General features: G+C 53.7%; 1 protein-coding gene across 1 annotated transcript; it reads right to left on the bottom strand.

Annotated features, from left to right (window-relative positions):
* Positions 1 to 3,736: 3,736 nt before the first annotated feature.
* Efhd2 (EF-hand domain family member D2) lies at positions 3,737 to 20,418 on the bottom strand. Its single transcript, XM_034503330.2, has 4 exons — positions 19,675 to 20,418; positions 7,201 to 7,348; positions 6,225 to 6,359; positions 3,737 to 5,318 (listed from the first exon to the last, which is right to left on the bottom strand). Exons 1-4 carry the CDS (start codon positions 19,977 to 19,979, stop codon positions 5,187 to 5,189), a joined length of 720 nt encoding a protein of 239 aa, XP_034359221.1. The 5' UTR covers positions 19,980 to 20,418; the 3' UTR covers positions 3,737 to 5,186.
* Positions 20,419 to 20,968: the final 550 nt, after the last annotated feature.

The raw sequence follows: 20,968 nt of genomic DNA, 5'->3' as shown, positions 1-20,968 counted from the left end.
CATGGGGTTTCCAAGGTGGAGTGAATTCACCCAACCTCCCTCTTCGGTCAGAGCGTGTGAAACTCAACTCCAGTAACGTGAAGAGTTCCTGATGCCCCTTCAAGAATATTGGCAAGAATGATTTATGTTGGATTTACTAGGACAAGGAAGTAGGCTCAAGATAAATACAGCTGAGGAATGTGTTCTTTGTATCTTGATCGTCTTAAGTCCCTGAATATACAGCAATCATGGGACCTTTGTTTACGCCTTGACTACTTTACCCTTAAGGTAGAACTGACCCTATTTTTTGCATGTACTGAGAATGGTGTAAAAGCAGACTGGGAAAAAAAAAAAATAAACCCATTTCAGCATTTGCTGGGGTCATAGTATAACGTTGTCTAATTGTCTTTTTTTTTTTTTTTTTTCTTTAATCCTTGCTCCCTCCCTCCCTCCCTCGAGACCCTGATGACTGACTGAGCTGCCTTGGTCAATGTAAAGATGGTTTTACGTGTATGAGTGTTTGCCAACATGTATCTCTGTATACCACATGTAAACCTGCTGCCCTGGGAGGCCAGAAGAGATCAGATCTGAACTGCAGTTACAGAGGGTTCTAAGCGGGTGTGTGGATGCTGGGGACCAAACCTGGGTCCTCTGTCAAGACAGCAAACTCTTTTAACTGCAGAGCCACCTCCATCTCCACTTCTTGATGATTTTAAAGAAGTCAAAGTATTCTCCTGGGCCTCTCAAGGTACCAGGGCTTTGGCACCAGCCTCAAGTGTATTTAACGTGACTGTGAGCGTTTCTTCAGAGCAGGGGCAAGAGCTGCCTCGGCACTTCTGTCCCTGGCTCTGGCACAGAGTGGCTAGGCAGGGGTGCCGTTAGCCTTTGCCCACACTGTGATGTTAGGTGGGTTGACTTCCTTTCTAGTCGTGATAATAAAAACTGCAAAGGCTGTCAGAGACAGTTGGTGGACATCTGTGTGGGGTGGGGTAGGGTGGGAGTGTGGATTTTCTGTGACTGACGGTCAGGGCTTGATGCTGTCTTTACTTGCTTATACATATGTGTTTTATTTGTGTGTACCACTGGCTATCTATCTATCTATATAATTCATATATATATATATATATATATATATATATATATGAATGAATTAACGACCCCATTAATTAAACACCTGCTACGTGTATGCCCTGCTGGAGCGCTGTAAGAGATGAGATCTATTCTAGGTGGGAGCTGGATAGGGTGCGGGTATGAAGGTTTCTTCTCCGCTGATTCCACGTTCAGAATAAACTGGAGGCACCGAGAATGTCACAGCCCTCCACTCAGTCCCACGGCAGGTAGCCCTCATTTCCAGGGCCCACAGTGTGACTCTCGGGACCTGAGAGCTCTCAGAGCCAGCAGCTGTAATGGAAAAGTAACCACAAAAGATGTGGGGGGGTGGTGGGATGCGACCAGCTGAGGCTCAAGGCCTCCACAGAGAAGCAATGCTACAGTTTGGGGGGAGGGAGTGGGGCAAGAGCCTGAGAAAGAAACAGGTGTTAGCCACGGGGGACTGGGTTCTGGCGGCTTTGACAAGACGTGGTGGCAGCCACTGCCTCTATTCATTAAAGCAGGGAGGGTGGAGAGCTGGCGAAGTTTTTCCTCAAATACCACAGAGAAGAATTGTAGCCTTGGAGTTTGGGGGTTCACTGAAGAGCTTCAGATCAGTGAGGTAGAGTGGTTAGTTCAGTGATGGGGTTGACTGTGGTGGTGTACACCTTTAGTACCAGCACTGGAGAGATGGAGACAGAGTTCGAGGCTAGCCTGGTCTACACAGAGATTTCAGGCCAAGCAGGGCTACATGGTGAGACCCTTTTAAGGGTCCCTGAGGGATCTGGGAGAGCAATGAAGATTTGAGTGGCTTGTATCTGGTAGAGGATTAATGGGAAGATGGAGGTCCAGGGAGGTTTTTAAATTTTTTTTAAACCTTTAAATTACATGTAGTTATTTACGTGTGTGTGTGTGTGTGTGTGTGTGTGTGTGTGTGTGTGTGTACATGCCATGGTGTACATGTGGAGGACAGAGGGCAGCTTGGTGGAGTTGGTGCTCTCCTTTCACCCTCATGTCACATCCTGATCGTCCCATCGCTGTCTCCTCAGCGTCGGCCTTACAGACACGTGCCACCAGACCATGCTCTGGGGATGGTTTCTGGAGCAGTTTCTCCTGGGAACTGGGTCACTTGAAGCCACCTCATTTCTCCGCTGGCTTTCTCGGCAGGGCTCTGAGTGGGTGGGGTCTTGGCAGGCTAAGGTTGAGGTCCCCAGTAGCTGAGGCTCTGGCACCCGAAAGTCAGCCTGTTGGTCTTGGATTCGGAGGGCTCTCTGCCCACGCTCATCGCCAGGGCAGCTGCGGCTTGAATGGAAGCTGATTCCTTTCAATCTCGTTCCCCTTCCCGAGTCTGCCCGACTAGCACGGTGGTTCTCACGGCCCTTCCACGGGGTCAAACGACTCTTTTTACAAGGGTTGCATATCAGATATCCCACATAGCAGATACTTACATTAGGATTCATAACGGTCGGAGAATAGGTACGGAGTAGCGACGAAATAATTTTCTGGTTGGGGGGGGTGTCACCACATCGTGAGGAACTGCATTAAAGAGTCGCAGCACACAGAACCACTGGAAGAGCCAGTTAAGTTAGAGAATCCCTAGTGGATGAAGGTAGAGAGAAAAGCACTAGAAAAACCACAGTTGCTAAACACGCAGGATTCCCAATCGAATCTGACACAGCAGCTTCGCCGTTGACTGTGTCGCGGTTTGGAGTGACCCTCGCAAAAAGGTACTGAAGGGAGATGCACGGCTTAAAACGTTATTAGTGGTGGGTGGCAGTATGTCAGGCATTGAGTAGCACATGAGGAGTGGTGTATCAGGATACATGCCCACAGAACATTGCCCTTCCCAGGCAGGGTTAAGGACCATCTGATGCTGCAGTTCCACTCATGGCCGCACGGGGGCAGCAGCATCCAGACTAATCAGAAACTTCCCCTACTGGGCTTAGGCTGTAACCACGAGTCTAGAAAGACCTGGAGCTCCCCCCAGTTCAGTGGAGCAGATGAAGACTGGGAAGCCATGGGCCCCATACAGGCAGCTGCCGATCCCACCATTGCAGCCGCTCCAGCACTCCAGGGACATTGAGGATGGTGCGTATCTGTGTGAGAGCTGGGGTTGGGGGTGGGGCTCACTGATGCTGAACCTCTGTGCCGGTAAAGCCGATTTGGTTACACAGATTTGGTTACAGTTTCTATAGACAGGGTCTGGGGCCAGGCCGACCTGGTTTCAACTCTCCTTCCTCTCACCTCAGCCAGGATTCAAGGCCAGGATGACAGGTGTGCATCACATCTGTTCTGGCCATCATTTGGCCGGACTCTGTGAAACCTCAAGGCAGGTGGCCTTATGATGAAAGCTCGCGTGGTGGGTTAGCAGAGTCCTGCTGCCCCGATCTGTGTGCCCGCAGACCTTTCGGTCTGCCTATTCTTATCATTAAAAGGGACTAAAAGCCAGTGCTCCTTCAGCGAGCTCCTTTAAGGATGAAATGAATTTAATATAGGTAGTGCTGAGATCAGTAGTGTTTTACAGATGCTAAAGGGCAGACCTCTCCTGCAGAAGTGCCCTCCTCCTCCCCAGGCTCTTGATGTGACGGCCCAGATCCAGAGACCTTACCCTTATCCTGTCCGCCTGTGTCTCCAGTTAGTCATCAAAAACCACACACACATAAGAATATAGAATTTTATCTCATTTTAGTTAAAAAAAATAATCGTACCACCGAATGAAGAAGTAGCCTTTTTTCTTTTTTGGGGTGTGGGGGATGGAGGACGTGTTGAGAGGGGGGAACCAAAAATAAAATGCAAACAGCCAAAAGTAAAGGGAATTTATATTCATCTGTATAGACATATCCACTAAGGCAAACTCAAGCCAGGGCCGCGGCTGCTGGGCTGGGCTGGGCTCGGTCCCTCCAATTCTCATAGGTTCTAAGACCGAAAAAATAAAACCTTTGCAAGTCCCACGGGGGTCCCGGGGACTCTTGAGGCATTGTAGTAAAATAAAGAGTTATCGAGTTTCACAAGTAGTGACACGCTGAACATTGCATAAACGGTGGCCCTGGTGGCCGTTCACTTAGACTGGGTGACGTCACAGTTTCACAGCACAGCAACGGACACGCACATACACACACACACACGTGAGCAAGCACATGGAGCTATGGAGAAACGGCACGGGTTTCACTGTGGCCTGTCTGGTGATGGGCTTGGGGGGGGGGAGTCCCCATGGGATCTACAGGTGGGCACGACAGGCTGGTGCCATCACCGGTGACAAACCCAAGGAAGGATATGTGAAAGGGGTGCCGGCCCCGTGTCCTATTGCCAGTGCACACAAACACATCAGGCACTCCTTGGGGTGGGGTGGGGGGTCAAGGCAGAGTGCTGAGGTCCACCCTGAAAAAGCCAATCCCTTAGGGACACCACCCCTCTCTCCACAACCCCTTGGGACCCTCAGCTTGCTGCGGGAGTAGGGTGTCAGAGGGTGACACTTCTGGCCCTCCCCACAGAACCCTATCACTCATATCCTCAAGGCATGCCTGGCAGAGTGTAGCCTGTGAGGTAGATTCACACAGTGGCCTTCAACCTGCCTGGCTGGGCCCCATTTAAATCAGGTTAGAGTGTTAGGGCCTGTATCTCCTCACTAACATAAGAGTCCCCGGATCTCCTCACTAATATAGGAGTCCCTCCACTTCCAGCAGAGATGAGGCCTGCTCTGAAAGGAAGAATCCTGGGGAGGGTCTCGCTCTCTGCTAGACCATAGCAGGGCAGCCTATAGTTCAGGGTAGGTGGGTGGGTGGAGAAAGTAGCTGGTACCAAAGGCAGGGGCGTGAATGGGCTGGGGTTGGCCTAGAGCAGGCAGCAGGGTGGCCAGAGAACAAGACACGTAGGGATGGCCAGAGAGGATGCTGGTGGCTGGCGTCACAGCCGCATGAAGTGCGGGAGGGAGGGAGCAGGGCCTGGACCAAACACTGAGGAGACTCCTGAACAAGAGCCGGTCACATAGAGTTTGCGTTTTAGTAGTGGTCCGGGCACAGAGACCAGGAGCTGGGAGCTAGTCTCTCACAGGTCCCCTGTACCCACCCGTGCCCCCAGACTGCACACGGGGCGGGGCCAGGGCTTGGCCTTGGTGCTGGCTACTTGAATGTGGACTGCAGCTCCTTAAAGGCCGCTTTCCGCTGCTTCACCTCCTCAGCCTGCTTCTTCCGTTCTTCTTGCTCAGCTCTAATCTCTTCCTCAAAGCGGCTGGACACGTTGATGGCCTGCACCTGAGGGTGAGGGTGACGGTGACATATCAGGGGGCGGGGTCTCCACATCAGCTCCCCGGGGAGTTGCTCTCTTTCTGGCCCTTGTGAGCCATAGTCATCTCTCTGCCTCAGTTTCTCCATAGAGAACCTGGCACACAGAAACTGACCACAGGGCTTTCTGGGGGCGACGGGGGTGGGGGGTGGGGGGAGACAGAGCCCAGCTGGTAAACTGCTTGCCTAGCATGGGCGACATCCTGGCTTCAAGTTATCCTTCAGAAAACCAGGTATGGTGCTGAACACTTGTGATTCTAGCTCTGGGGAGACAATCGGAAGGATCAGAAGTTCAAGGCCAGCCTGGGTTATAGAGACCATTTCTCTCAGAGAGTAAGAGAGAGGAGAGAGACACACAGAGATAATACGGGGGGGGAGGGGAGGGAGAGGCAGGCAGACACACAGAGACAGAGAAAATATTCACTGGGCAGTATGACGCCCTTGACATCCTGTCCTAGGTCAGACACAGGTCTGCTGATAAACTCTGTTGATCTCTACCAAAGGTTGAAAGAGAGAAGGGAAGGCGGGGCAGCCTTGGTCAGCGAAGGTCTCAGTTCCCACAGAAAGGAGAAATAAGAAAAGGAGAGACCCTGGACGGGCAGAACTCAGGACCAAATGCGTCCCCCCCACCAGCCCCAGTCTATACATGTGCTGAGGGAAGAGGTTGTACTTGCAGATGGTCCAAGGGCCCACAGTTTCCTCCAGGCTAGTGCTGGCAAGGGTGGGGCCTCCCGGGAACCTCATGGCCCTGCACACCTCACAAAATGCCACCTCCACCTCTCCTCTGCAGCCTCAGGAGGGACAGGGAGGGACTGTGCCAGTCCTGTCTCAGCTGTGCCATTGCACAGCTGGGCCGTGCAGTCCCTGGCTCCTCACCTTGGCCTCGAAGAAGCTCTTGGCACCCTTAACACCTTCTGTGGAGACATCAATCTCGGAAAGGCGGGCCAAGACGTGCAAGCCGCTGTCTTCCTGCAACTCCCCTGCTGCTGCCTTGCGGAAGATCAGAAGGAACTGCGGAGAGAGGGCACAGCGGTCAGCTAGGGATAACGGGAACAAAGTCCCAGGCCACACCCAAGCTTCAGCTCAGATCCCTCTGCAGAAAGGCTCACCTGCAGGACCGGAAGTCAAGATAGGCTGGGCTCTGGGCCCTGTCTTCCTGGTCTGTCCTGCCAGGACCCTGGGTTAAAGAGTTCCCACCCGTGGCTTCAGCCTGACTCTACTTGCCACCCTCTGTCCCTCAACACAAATATGCAGTATATTCACAAAGCCCCAGAGGGACCACGCTCCCATTCCAAAATGTGAATACACTGTTGCTATCTTCAGACACCAGAAGAGGGCATCACATTCCATTACAGATGGTTGTGAGCCACCATGTGGTTGCTGGGAATTGAACTCAGGACCTCTGGAAGAGCAGTCCGTGCTCTTAACCACTGAGCCATCTCTCCAGTCAGAACCATGGCTATTTTGCTTTGATCCTCAGTCCCTCCAGCCATCCCCTAAACGGGCTGGTCTGTAGCTTCCCCCTCAGAGAATGTGAAGCTACCTAGCACTGTGCCTGGTCCCCTCAGCAGAACCTGAGGCCTTCCTTTCCTCTCAGCCAAGTACTGTGTAATCCTGTTTCAGCCACTTCCCCTTCTAATCTCCAGGCCCTCAGATCACACGGCCTTTCTCACAACTCAGTGGAGTGCATAAGAATCATTTAAAATAGCTGATCGTGATGGCTGACACTCGTAACCCCAGCACTCGGGAGGCTGAGGCAGGAGGACACCTGCCAAGAATGCCTTGCAATCCTCACATGGCCAGCCAGTGCTGAGGTGTGGCCCGGCTGGGCGTGGCCTGGGGGTGGGCTCACCTCCCGGAAGCTGAGTTTGCTATCAAAATCCTCATCCACCTCCTGGATCATACTCTTCAGGCCCAGGTGCGTCTGCGGGGCCCCCAGTTTCTCCATCATGAGTTTCAGCTCCATTAAGTCGATGAAGCCGTCCCTGCCGGCGTCATACCTGTGGACACAGAGACACAGAGAGGCTTAAGGCTATCCCGACATAGCTTGTGTCTGACTATGCAGAGAGGCCACAAGCCTGGGGTACAGGAAGTGGTCAGCATCTTCCCATCAGAGCTGGAAGGGACCTGACCACGTGGTCTGGCTGCATCCTGTAGTTTAAACAAGACTGATTCTCACACAAACCCCAGGCGTGGGGGAGGAAAGCACAGCCTCCTGTACTGAGTGTGCGTGAACAAGCAGATGTTCTCACATCATGCCCGTGGATCCTGCTCTCTCTGGTCCAGGCACCAAGGGAGGGGGTGTCTCAGTCTCACCTCAGCCCGATCTGTGGGTTCAGTTAGGTGAGAGGGCTTGTGGGCTGGGGCTGAGACACTCTTTACTATGGGGGCTGCCCTTAGAATGTGAAATGTTCACAGAAGCAGCTCCCCTGGGCTGTGACAGCCAAATGTCTCCCAAACCCTGCTAACTGGTGTGTGTGTGAGTGTGTGAGTGAGTGTGTGCACGCACACGTGCGCACAAGATCATTCCCAGAGTCCAGAAGATAGCATAGATGTGGAAGATGGTCTCAATGGGTTTTTTGTTTGTTTGTTTGGTTTTTGTTTTGACTGTCTCACTTGGCAGCCCCAGTTGTCTTACAAGTCACTATGTAGCCCAGGTTGGCCTCAGAGCAATCCTCCTTCCTGGCTCCACACGTTGGGACGGTTGGTGTGCAGCGGTTGGTGTGCAGCTCCTCTGTTTACTTTTTGTGGTACATGCTCCAACAGAGCCATATCCCTTCATGGGGTGGGGGGCAGCACCCTTCACTCGGGGATCTTAACTTCCTGATCCAGATTCCAGGAAAGAGAGTAAAAAGCACCTACTAGGTGCTCAGACTGTTGAGTGAGTGACTTGGGAATGAATTCTGAACCAAGGGTCTCAGCAGCCTCTTTGAAGCACTGTGTCTGGGACTCAGATGCAGAGGCAGGGCCACGGTCACAGCGGGGCGGCGGACCTGGGTGTGTTCAGGGAACAGGCTGTTCTGGGAGCCAGCAGGGAGTGGAGGGGTGGGGCGGGGGGCCGTGCTGGGCAGCCTGGCACAGAACCAGTTGATAGCCAGGGCTCTGTTTCGGCCCTTCCCTTCTTTCCTCATCCACCAACAGCCTGGCAGAGACTGGGATGGGTGAGAACAGGGTCTAAATGTTCCTTTCCTATGTCACCACGCGTTGTGAGTGGCCAGAGGCCACCTCCAACCCATTTTCTAGCTGGTAAGGTGCTGACCACACCACCAAGTCTTCTTGTCAGGGAGACACACACCTGCTCTGGTTGTCTCCTGGGACACAAGCCTGGGGAAAGTGTCCTCAGGATGACACGAAGGCTTTTCTGCCTGAGGACATGCAAGGGTTCAGTTACAGACACTGGATGCCCTTCTGTCTCTTTGGCTTTCCCTTTGCCACACCTGACTCAGACATCTAACACCCCCCAGCATTGAGAATGGTCTATTCTTTAACACTCTTACTAACCAGAGGCTCAGAGAGGCTAATTGACCTACCCAAGGTCACACAGCAGTAAGGAAAGAGCTGGGCTGTCAGGCTGTGCCCTGCCTCCTTCTGGGTCCTGTGGCCACCTGCAGATCGGTGTCTGCCAGCAGTGCCAAATCGAGCATTTGTGAGATGGGTATAAATAGTTGGTGTATGAGTGACTCAGGCCTTGGAAGTAATGAAGCAGAGAAGATGGGACTTGGGACCATGTGCTCCCCCTACAGAATAAGAGGGCTGGGTGGGGACAGGCAGGCTAGTGGGCCCTGAGGACAGAGGGACTGCTGGGGTGGGGGCAAGTGTGAGAGGAAGTGGTACATACCAGTTAGCAGGCAGGGTTGTCAAGGCCCAGCCTCCATCAGCAGCAGGAAGAGCCCAAGGTGACTGACTGGGCGCTCTCCTGTGAAGGCAGTGTGTCTACAGGAGGTGAAGGGCTGGTCACCTGCTACACTCCTTTGCCAACGGGACACCTAATGAGTGGCTTGACAAGACACAAGGATGCCTCCTCTGTGTCCCTTGAGACCACAAAGTCCCTTACTTTCTGAGCACGGACCTCAGTGAAGTTCAGAGGTGGCATGTCACAGTTCTCATGTCACACTACCTGGGCTCCCCCTCAGCACAACAGAGAATGCCTAACCTTTAAGAGGCATCTGGTAACATCTGGACACATTTTTGCTTGTCTTATGTGGGAGTCATGGATACTACAGAACAGACATCAGGGGAGCTGCCTACAGCCTCCAGTACGGTCTCCTACAAGGAGAATGGTCTGATCTTAGTACCTTTTTTGAGGTTATGTTAAAATATCCTGACAACAACAACAACAACAAAAACAGGTTGGAGAGAAAGGGGTCTTTTAGCTCCCAATTCTAGGTTACAGCCATGATGGCTGGGGAAGTTCAGGCAGGAGCTTGAAGCAACTGGTCACATCACAGCCACCCACCACCAGCAGAGCGAATGAACCGAGAGCTATCGGGCCAGCTCGTCCTGGTTAGCTCTAATTGTCAACCTGATACAGTCTAGAGTCATCTGAGAAGGGAATCTCAATTGAGGGTTTGCCCAGATCAGATTGGCCTGCAGGTCTATCTGTGAAGGATTACCTGGATGGTTCACTGATGTAGGAGAGCCCAGTCCCCTGTGGGTAGCGCCATTCCCTAGGCTGTAAAGGGAAGTTAGGTGAGCATGAACCAGAAACAGCAAGCAGCATTCCTCCATTTCTACCTCTAGTTCCTAGGAGCTCCTGCCCTGACTCCTCCCACAATGACTCCTCCCATTGAAGTCTAAGCCAAATAAATCCCCTTTCTCCCCAGCTTGCTTTTGGTTCAAGGGCTTTATTACAGTACAGGAAGGAAACCAGAATAATACTCTTATATAATTAAAAACCCAACCCCAGGGAATGGTACTGCCCACTCTTAAGCTGGGCCTTTCCACAAAATTAGCATAATCCAGCCCATACAGACATGCCCACAGGCCAGCCTGAGCCAGACAATCCCTCACTGAGATTCCATCTCCAGGGATCCTAGATTGTGTCAAGTTGACACCACAACTAACCATCACGGGTCCTAACCGTCACCGGAGCGCGGTTGAGAAACGCAGAATGTCATGGTGCCTCCTGGTTGTTGGGAGACTTGCTTAGCTCACATCATAAATGCCAAGCCCACAGCAGAGGCCACACAGTAAGCAGCTCTGCCTGGCAGTTATCACCACTCTGGTGAGATTTAGTTATCTTGCCAAGTAGCCACTGCGTGCCAGGCACTTTATAAGATCGGTAACCATAGTGGGTCAGGATTGGGGAGGACCACTGAAGAGGGTACTAGCCTGGGACCCCAGCTTGAGAGCCAAATGTCCCTTGTTTTTCTGTGACCCCGGTTGGACCTACACTCAAGGATCTGTGCTTCTTTTAAAGCCAGAACAACTCTCTCATACTAAATAGAAGCACACGTCATGCCCAAACTTGGATGCCACGTTGGGTTGTGGATTCCCTGGTTTCTGGCAGCTTCAGGCTGGGCCAGGCCATGCCTCAAACCGCAGCCTATATCAATCAAAGGTCAATCAATTACCAGGACTAGGCTCCAACCCAGGCCTACTCCAGTCCCCAGGGGACGATGCAGGGGCTTGGCTACAGTTCCAAAAACTATCCATCACCATGCCAGGTGACACAGAGCCGAAAGAAGCCTGGTGCAGGGTGGGAGGTGGCCCTGGAGGAGGTGACCATTCCCCTAAAGATGTACATAGGTGACTTGGCTGCATGTTCACATTTGTATCCAAATTCCAATTCTGCCTCTGTTGGTTGGGTGGCCCCGCTTTCACCATCTCTACCATGCAGATTAAAGAACCCACTCTGAAAGTGAGGCAAAGATTGCTAGATGATTCAAATCGACACAGGGGCAGACACACAGTAGGTGCTTAATACCTTAAAACCCGCCACTTTGTCATTAAGATCATGCACCAGATGCTACACTGAGCACTTCACATCCTTGCTATGAAAACGGCAGTGATGTTGGGTTAATAAAAGCCACCCTGGAGCCACAAAGCACAGCTGCTCAATCACAAGGACCAGGTTTGGTTCTCAGCCCCCAGGCCAGCCAGCTCACAAGCCCCTGTAATTCCAGCGCCACAGGATCTGACGCCCTCTTCTGGCCTTCCTTGGTACTGCACCACATAATGCAGACGTATATAATTAGGTGCCTGCACATACACAGAGCACTAAATTATAAAAGAAAAAGAAAAAAAAAAAAAAAAAAAAAAAAGAAAAACTAAAAGAAAACAAAACAAAAATCCCTGCTATGCTGGAGCTGGGGTGTGATGACACTTACTAATAATCTCAGTACTTGGAAGACTGGGGCAGGAGGATTGCAGTGAGTTTGAGGTCAGGTAGGTTTACATAAGAGAGTTCAGGTCCAGCTAGGGCTGTCTCACAAACCAACCAACCCATGCTGGCTTCTCCAAGGGTTCTAGGCCTGATAGTTCAGAACTGGGAGGAGGGGCTTATGGCATAGTGACCCCTGAGGGGTGGGGTATCAGTCTGGATAGAGGACCAAGGAGTTCCTCAGTATTCCCCTCCTCTGAGACTTACTTACCCCCTTCTAGGCCTGACTTAAAGATCCGGCACCTCAGGGGGTCTGGCTAAGCTGAAGGAGACTGGAGCCTTAAGATGCACAGCTCCTGGTCTCCTGCTTTCCTCCCTGTAAGGAGGTAAAGTGGGGACTGTCCCCACACCTCTAAGCAGGTGACAGCTGTGTGGGAGGCTGCAGAGGCCCTCTTATCCTGCTGACTTCTTCCTGAGCTGGAACCGAGGCTCCAGGAATCTCAGAGGTTCCAGGGAAAGAAAGGTTGGAACTCAGGGTTCATCCGCCTACCCTGGCCCACCAGCTTATGGAGGAAAATAGGGGCCCTGAGTGGGGAGTGATAAGCCCAGGGTCACACAGCCGGCAGGATTCTACTATCTGGACTCTTCCCATCTCTCTGGCTCCCTCTTCCTCAGGGGCCACTGGGGTTGGGTCTGATGCTCCACTAGGGGCTCTTGGGTCTGGCTCAGGAAAGCCAATGTCACCAAGCCAATGTCACCAAGCTCTATCAACAAAACTCCCAGGCTTTGGAGCTCAGTACCTTTCCTTGGCATTGGAGGGAGGCTGCTGCGGGCTGGCACCCAGCCCACATTCCAGCCTCCCTCCCGGTGCCACAGTTCGCAGCAGGGGAGGACTCAGCAGCTGCTGCTGCCCTGGACGTGACAAAAATCCCTCCGTCACCCTCTCACCCTCGCTACAGCTGCCACCCAGGCTGACCCTGTCTTTAGGTCTGAATGTGATCCCATATAGCCGCTTCCCCCAGCTCCGTCTGTCCCCTCCCTCCGTTCCGATAACCCCGAGTCACAAGAGTGGCATTCTCCATCCAGATATCCCTTTTCAACAGACAAAGAGACCGAGACAGAAAGAAAGTGCACTGGTCAAGGTCAACATGGGTGCAAGTGGGGTCCAACTGTGATAAAAACCACACTATCTCCTGCTGCCTCCAGACGATTGCTTGGAGAGCCCCGGGGCTGGAAGGGATAGTGCAGTGGCAGTCACTTCAGCCAGCTCTCCCTCCGTAAGGACCAAACTCCCAATGTGTTTTTTCCCTATTTGGTGTCTTAAATACCTCTGAGGACAGAGGGCCCACTGTTCCCCAAGGTAGGCAGTGCTTGCTCCCCTCCAGCCCCATCCCTGCTGTGCTGGCTGAGGCGAAGTCATTACCACAGCTGTTGCCCCAGCACAGGGAAGGGGTACAGACAACCAACTACATTCTGTCCCTTCTGGCACCCAGCCAGGCCTGTGCTGCTGGTTCCAAATGGCCACAGGAGGGTAGACCGCTGAAGGGGTGCTGGGTTCAGGGGCCCCTGGTTTACATGCTCCCTTGTTACCACAGATACCTGTTTTCTAGATTATGAATAGAAAATGGTCACCACACAGTAGGTGCTTCAGACTTATTCTATTATTATCATTAAGCAGCTGTATTTTGGGGTCTCCCCCATCCTGCGTAGGGGAGGTCTCAGTGGCCTCCCGAGCCTCTATATCCTAAGACATGGGAGGGCATTTTTGAGGGTAGGTAACTTCTGGAGGGCAGGTGACTTCCAACTCTGCTAGCTGTTCTGGCCAGCCTAGGCCTGCTTGCCTGTCTTCATGGGATGTGCAAGTGGGTCCCAGTAATGACAGCTCAGCAGGGCCAGCGTGGCAGGTCCCCATCCCCCCTCCACTGCCTGACTCAGAGGAAAAACCAGGCACTCACCACTTCTCCTTTGGGCAGAATCTGACCCTGATCACCTGTCCTAAATCAGGGGTTTAGGGACGGACAGAGCAGTGTGCGGTGCTCTCGGGGGGGGCCCCCTCCCCAGTTTTCCAGAGGGCCCAACGAGAGCTACTGACTTGCTTGGGGGCTGTCAAGGCTCAGGGTTGTCTTAACTTCAAGTGTGACACCGCCCACCGGCTGAGCCACGGTGGTAATGTGGGAGCGGCTTGCCTTTGCTCTATTTCCCGCCCACCCTTAATAATCACGTATGATACCGACTATGGATATAACCCAGTGCTGTTCCCCACTCCTGACTCCATTCATAGTACTCCTTAGGCGCTCACTCAAAGTCACCTGCCTACAGTCACCAGGAAGGGAAATGGAAGTGAGAGACTGGCCTTGTACTTTCTTTGTCCCTTTCTTTCATTGGTACTGGGGATTAACCCCAGGGCCTCATGCATGCAGAGGTCTCCCCGGGGTTGTCCAAGCTGGTCTCAAACCCACTTTGCAGCACAGGCTGGCCTTGAGTTTTTCTATCCCCCTGCCTCAGCCACCTGAGCAGCTGGGATGTCAGGCCAGCGCCACCAGGCTTGGGAAGGACTTGTGTGAAGTGGGGACCTTGTGGAGATGCTTTTTCTGACGGCTCCCAGTTACAAGTGATGTGAAGACCGGAGGGCCACAAGGGGGAGGAACAGGGTAGGGAGACAGATCCCCCCCCATGAGGTGATTGTCTCTGCTTCTCACTAGCTCTGGACCTTAATCTTCTGAGACTCAGTCTCCCTACTTGTAATGAGGCTGGTGGGAATCTAGCAGGATGTTTAAAAAGTATTAGGAAGGCAGCCAGCAGGGCTGGAGAGATGGCTTGGTGCTTAAGGGCACTGGCTGCTCTTGCAGAGGACCTGGGTTCAATTCCCATCACCCATATGGAAGCTTCCACTTGGTATAACTCCAGTTCGGGGGATCCAACAGCTTCCAAAGGCAAAACACACACATTTAATAATAATAATAATAATAATAATAATAATAATAATAATAATAACAACAACTATTATTATTATTATTAGTAGAAGCTTCCTAAGAAGAGAGCAGGGTTCTGGTACCCAGTGGGTCAACAGTTGCCCCATTCATCAGCCAGATGGCTGAATCTAGGAAGGACTTCCTGCCTAGCACAGTCAGGCTGGTCCCAGCTAGCCACACCTGCCTGGCCCTGCAGCCTCCTCTGTTCCTGCAAAGCGGAAGTCCTGCTTTGCAACAAGGCTGCTGGGCAGCCAGAAGGAACTCAGCGACTGCAGGCTGTAGGGATGTCCTTGCAGGAGGCTGCAAAGTGACTAACTCCTCAGCCCAGCTGCCCTTGCAGCTGCTCCAACCTGCCTCTGGACGTCCTGATGACTCCTGGGCCAGGACTCTTCCGGCTGAAGCCAGACCTGGACCTCCGACACCTCTGGGAAGGCTTGGGAATAGGGGCAGTGGGAGGTGTAAAACACCCCCAACCAGAAAGTCCCCAGAAGGGGGAGGGGAGGTGACTCAGATGCAGAGGGGAAGTGGGTGGAAAAGAGAAGAGGCCCATTGTTGGGAACCCTCCCTCCCTGGGGTGTGAGGCACAACCCACACCAAGTTAGGCTCTGGCTTCTACCAACAAGGATCAGACTTCCACCCGATAGCCATGTAGATCTAATCATGCACGTAGGCAAGTGACTCACCTCTTTGAGCCTTGAGGACTAAATTTGACCTCTAAGTGACAGAGGTAAGTTCCCCTGGGACTCTCTAGTAAGGACACCACCCACCCAGGCTGCTGTGGGAATGTGTGGCAGTAGGTCTTTCCTAACAGTAGAAATACAGACGCCTCCCATTACTGGCCCTGTGGACCCACCAAAGACCTCCCAAAGACTGTAGGTTCTGTGAGGCCTTCAGCTGGATTTGCTAGCCGCTGGGTGGCAGGCAGCACCCTTGTCTCCTAAGACCATCTATGACCCCAGACCCCAGGCCAAACCTGGGACAGTTTTCTCACACACAATTGTCAGGTAGGGGAGACACGGAGGCTCAGAAGCCCGGCTGGGTGGCAAGGGCCTGTGTTTCAGTTTACTGTCGCTGCAAGGGGTGCTGTTAGCTCTTTTTCTTTCACCACCTGCCTGCCACGTAATTAAGCGATAATGAATTCATCTCTCTATTTTTGTTATTTATCAAAGCAATATGTAGCTGTCAATCAGAGCGTCTGTTGGGCAAGAGGAAAGTAGTGACGTGCTGAATCCCTGTCATTCTGGCCCAAAGCAAAGAAAGGGCTGTTGCCAGCCTAACAGCCTGGCAGCTCTGTTGGGGGGACGTGGAGGCAGCCAGAGGCTCCTTCTGAGCTACCTCAGGGCCAGCACTGATGGCTCCCACCAGGGCCAGGGCATACATATGTTTTACTTGGGACTATGATGACAATAACTTAGTAAGTACTGATTCTGTGCCAAGTACTAGGTTACGCACTTGACAGCACCATCAGGTGAGGAAAGAGACCCAGAAAGGGTTAAGGAATGTGCCCTAGGTCCACAGGCCTGTCAACCAGGAAGGGAAGAGAGAGGAGGCCCAGTGGCTTCAGGATCCTTCCCTGCCTGATGCAAGGGGTCATGAGATGAAGTGGGTGGGGAGGAGGCAGGGCAGAGGGGTAGGGCCAGTGCCGGGCCAGACAGGACAAGGAACTAGGGCACCTTCCTCAGATTCCACAGCTTGTTCACAATTATGTGGCTGCCTGCCTCTCAGGCAGGTGTCAGCTTACAGAACCTTCCAGAGTTCTCCCTGGGCTGTTGTCCGCTCAGCGCTAGCCATCCCTGAAATTCTGTGGATCTGTCCCATGCCTTTTTGTCTTGGAAACTTCTAGAAAACAACTCTGGCTGAGTGGGCAGAGAGAGGGGAGGAGGCTGGGTGTGTGTGAGAGGGGAGGGATATAGTTTGAGGCTACGGGGGTGGGGTGAAGAGGGTGGGGTACAGGCTCTAAGACACAGGGCCTCTATGCTTGACACCAGGTGGAACTCAGTACGTGTCCTCTCTAGGCCCCACCTTGAGAAAAACCCATGATCCCGAGCAGGTCACTTCTCCCTTCTAGGTCTCAGTTTTCCTGTCTGTAAAATGGGGGAGAGGGGCTGGAGCCAGCTGGCAGTGCAGTAGATGGCAGAGCCTGCTGTTCCCTCTAGTTCTCCCTTGAACACTGTCCTCAGGTGGTTTCCGCTTGTCCACATTGAATGGATGGACCAAAAGACTGTGCAGTAGCTCTGAAGAACATCAGTACTCAAGAATCCTTAGACACAAGGCTAGAACATACGTGTCTAAGAATCATCATACACAGCCTGTTCCTCTAGCACAGGGGTAGACTGAGGTCCAGGGACGACAAGCAGGTGAGGCAGGAAGCCTGGGCTCCTAGCTGTGGCTGCCGAGGAAAAGAAAAGCCAGCTCCACTTTCCAGAGGCACCAGTGCCACTCCTCCCTGCCCTCTGCTCTCAACAGAGCCCTGGCTGAGATCCTGGGACCTGCTGGGCCCCAGGAGGCAGCAGCCACTTGCACAGTGGAAGCAGATCTTGTATTTTGTGCTCTGAGAAGCCGTCTGGGGCTGTTCCCAGCCGGGACTCAGCTGGGCTGGGCTCATCGGGCACAGTGAGGCCTTGTTTCCCTGAATACAACATCAGCAGCTTTGTGCCCCAGCCAGGGACCCTGGCGAGTGGCACTTCCTTCTCTTGAGGTCCAGCTTTCTGGCCCCTTCCTGCCCTGTCACCCCTCCCAACACCCCAGCACGCAGTGCTAGTGCCAAGAGGTAGGTAAGTAGCTCCGAGGAGTCCAGCACCCTCTCATGTCCACAAAAGCACCTCTCAATTAAACTGCTCCCCCCAAAACAGCCTGTGTAAAACTGAGGACAAGCACAGCTTTCAGACCATTCTCCCCACGGGTTCCCCACAAATCAAACTGGTATCTCCTGAGCTTGCTCTTAGGTGGGGATCTGGGTTCCCTAAAACAACACCATGGTTTGGGGGATAAGAATACAACTCAAGGATAAGGAAGGAGGAAATGTGAAATGGGCTGGTGGTGGATGCAGGGGGGAAGGTCACACATACACACACACACACACACACACACCCCCCACACAGAGAGAACACACACACACAGAGAAAGAGGTGTCGGGATATGTTTCCAGACACTGACACAGGTATCTGTGAGAGACAGTTCTGAAGGGAAGGCCTCGGCTTTCGAGGCTACCGGTCTGAGTTCAAATCCTGATCCTATCATTTTGTAGCTGTAAATTCCTGGGTCACGGGGCTGCTGGGAGGCATGTATGGGCTTCATTGCCCCAGCCCTATCTCTGCAGAGATCTATGACACGTGAACGCCCTCTGGGACCATCCCACAGGGTGAATCAACCTGGAAGTCACAGTTGCCCTAAGGTTCAAAAGCAAGTTGTGTGGATTCCTGCTGTCCTGGCCTGGTCAGTCAGTGCAGACTGAAGCCAGAGGGTATCCTCTCGCCCGGGAACCTCTATGTAGACATTTAGGGGGTGCATTATAGTGGCACCACTAGTCATCCGTGGCTGGGAACTAAAGTCCTCTCTCCCTATGAGGACTGGCTGCGGATGTGGAAGGAAGTGGGTTGTGGGACATGGGAAAACCTTCTTTGGACCCTGGATGGAGGGAACGCCCCCTTCCCTGGCTTCCCGATTGGTGTCTGGGCACTGTCAGCTTGGTGTGGCGGGGGCTCTCAATCCTTTACCTGCCCTCTGTCTTTTGCTTTGGGATGTCCTGTGTACCCCACCCACAACTCAGCTTCAGTGGTTTGGTCCTCTCTGGGATCCACTCCAGCCTGGTACCTGGAGGACCAGTTCCTTTCCAGGAATCACAGGCGGCTCAGTAGGAAGTAGGGACACCGGTCCTATGGAGGGGAACTTGCACCTTCTCCACCCCCGTAGGTACTCTTCCCCCGCCCCCCATATTGCTTGATTTTGTGGGGTGTGGAATGGCTGAGCCCACAGGTCTAGGGGACATCCTTATCTGGTAAGGGTACAGCTTGGACTCACAGGAACTAGAGGGTAGGAGTTGGAGACCCTAGTCAGGGCACACAGCAAGGGGTTCCCTTTCTGCCCTGGGAGAGTCGGGCCACCAGGGATTGTGGGAAGGTAGAACTGTTGCTGGGAGGAGGGCTGCCTTCTGATAAAGGGCAGGCAAGGCATCACTGCAGGGCCCTTTAATGAAGGGGTTCGGGGTTGGGGGAGGGCAGGGAGGTGGACTCACAGTATATGGAGAGGGGCTCAGCCCCAGGGGACTCTGTCCTGATGATAGGGTTGTTAACGTGTTTGTAGACTGGGGGACAGGGACAGAGGAGCCCTTCCCTAGCAAGACCACAGTGTTAAGGAATTGGGGCCTGGCCAACAGAGTGGGCAGGAATGGAAAGGACTGGAGAGTTTTCACAGTACGTAAACATAGAATAACTGAGGTGTGTGTGTTGGGGTGGGGGGCGTCCGTCTCAACCTAGAACTAGAGAGACCAGGGCTAAGTAAGCAGAAGAAATTAAAGGACCCTAGTAAAAGGCATATGTTTGGCATGGGTGCCGGGAATGTCCCTTTAAGAGGCAATAGGGGTGCCTTATCTCGGTGGGGGTAGGGAGTCCAGTAGTTGGGACGATAGAGGAAGGGAAGCCAACGGCCCTTTCTCGGTGTGTGTGGGTGTAGGGTGGTAGGTGCATTAACAGTGGGAAGGGGGTCGGTACCCTGTGTGGTGGTGGTGGGGGCTCGCTGGGGACCTGCGATTATCTGGAAGGAACCTCGGGGAGGCCCCAACCCGCGTGAGGTATCCCGAGGGCAGCATCACCAGCAGGAAGGGGTCACATGCCAGGACCAGAAAAGAGGGGTTCCCCGGATCCACTTGCGTGCTGGGGTAGTGGGTTTGGAAGCCTCGTGGCTCTCTGGAGGGGGCAGCAGAGTTCCCCACCCTGGTGAGTCGAGGTCCTGGGGGAGCCTCGCTGGGGGTACTGGAGGTTCGGGCCCGAGGCCGGGTCTAGGGTGGTGGGGAAGCGGGCGCGAGGGCACTCACTGCTTGAACATCTTCTCCATGTCTTTGATCTGCTTCCTGGAGAACTCCTTGAACTCGGTGTAGGGGTTGAAGACGCGGCGGCTGGGCGACTGCGGCTCGCCGATGCCCTGGTTGAGGTCCGCGCGCCGCAGCAGCTTGGCGCTCAGCTCGTCGTCCGCGCTGCCCAACGCCTGGGCAGTCTCGTCGGGAGCCTCGGCCGCCGCCGCCGCCGCCCCGTTGAGCCCCGGCTGCTCCGTCGCCTCGCCGCCTTCTCCCTCCATCTGCAGCCTCCGGCTCAGCTTGCTGGCCAGCTCGTCCGTGGCCATGGTGGCCCGCGTACCGCTGCCTCGGCCGGGCCCCTGCTCTGCGCCGTGCTACCAGCCCCGCTCTTCCTCTTCCTGACACTCCCCGCCGCCAGGCGCCGCCCTGAAGGTGGGACTTAGGGGACCGCCCGCCCCCGGGCTGGCTCCCGCCGCCTGTGCAGCGTGCCCGGTCCCTCTCAATCCCCGGGGAGGGGGGTCAGGTGCATTCTGCCCCCTAACTCTTCATCATTATCCCCCTCCCGCCCCCCAGTGAAAAACCATCAACATCTCTCTGATGACCTCGGGGGGACCGCTGAGTCCCGCGAGCCCTCTGGAAGGAACCTGGGAAGGGGGTGTCCCAACCCTGAGGGAGGGTAGGAGGGGTCGGCTCGCAGGAGGTGGCTGTGGGTTCAGGGACTGGAGAGGGGCGCGGCTTCCAACCCCTTCTCTGAAAGGGGTTTGTGTCTCTGGCACCCTGTCGGTTGCCATGGAGACCACTGGTGGTGAACCGCTGGGCGTTCTTGATAAGGTTGCAGGAGTCTGAAGAAGGTGGACCGGAGTCTAGTTGAGATTGTCTCCAGGGCCATAGTGACTGACATCATTCAAAAGTGGAGTGGCTGCTACGAGGGAGATGGCACCCTACCAGTCCTCAAAGGTCCCCAAAGAACTGGGAAAGGGGAAGGGGCTCGTCCTCTTAGCCGATGATTCCGCACAATAGCTGCTTGATAGCTGCTTGATCCAGTTGATGCCTGGGGCTTCACCTCAGAGGGATTTCAGAGAGATCTCGATGTTGCCTCTTTGATGGGGATCCCAGAGGGGTGACCTCCTCCCCAAAGGCTCAGGAAAGGGGGCTGGAAAGAAGGACTTCAGAGAGAATTTGTGTCTGTCTTCTAGTCTGTCACTTCAAGAAACAAAGCTGGGCTGAGGAGAAGGCTCAGTTATTAAGAGTGGTTATTACTCTTGTGGAGGACTGTCATCCATGTAGGGTGGGGGAAGGGAAGGGCAAGCCGCGA

The sequence above is a fragment of the Arvicanthis niloticus genome, chromosome 5 (genome assembly GCF_011762505.2).
Source record: "Arvicanthis niloticus isolate mArvNil1 chromosome 5, mArvNil1.pat.X, whole genome shotgun sequence".
Classification (NCBI taxonomy): domain Eukaryota; kingdom Metazoa; phylum Chordata; class Mammalia; order Rodentia; family Muridae; genus Arvicanthis; species Arvicanthis niloticus.
This window is presented reverse-complemented; position numbering and strand designations above follow the sequence as displayed.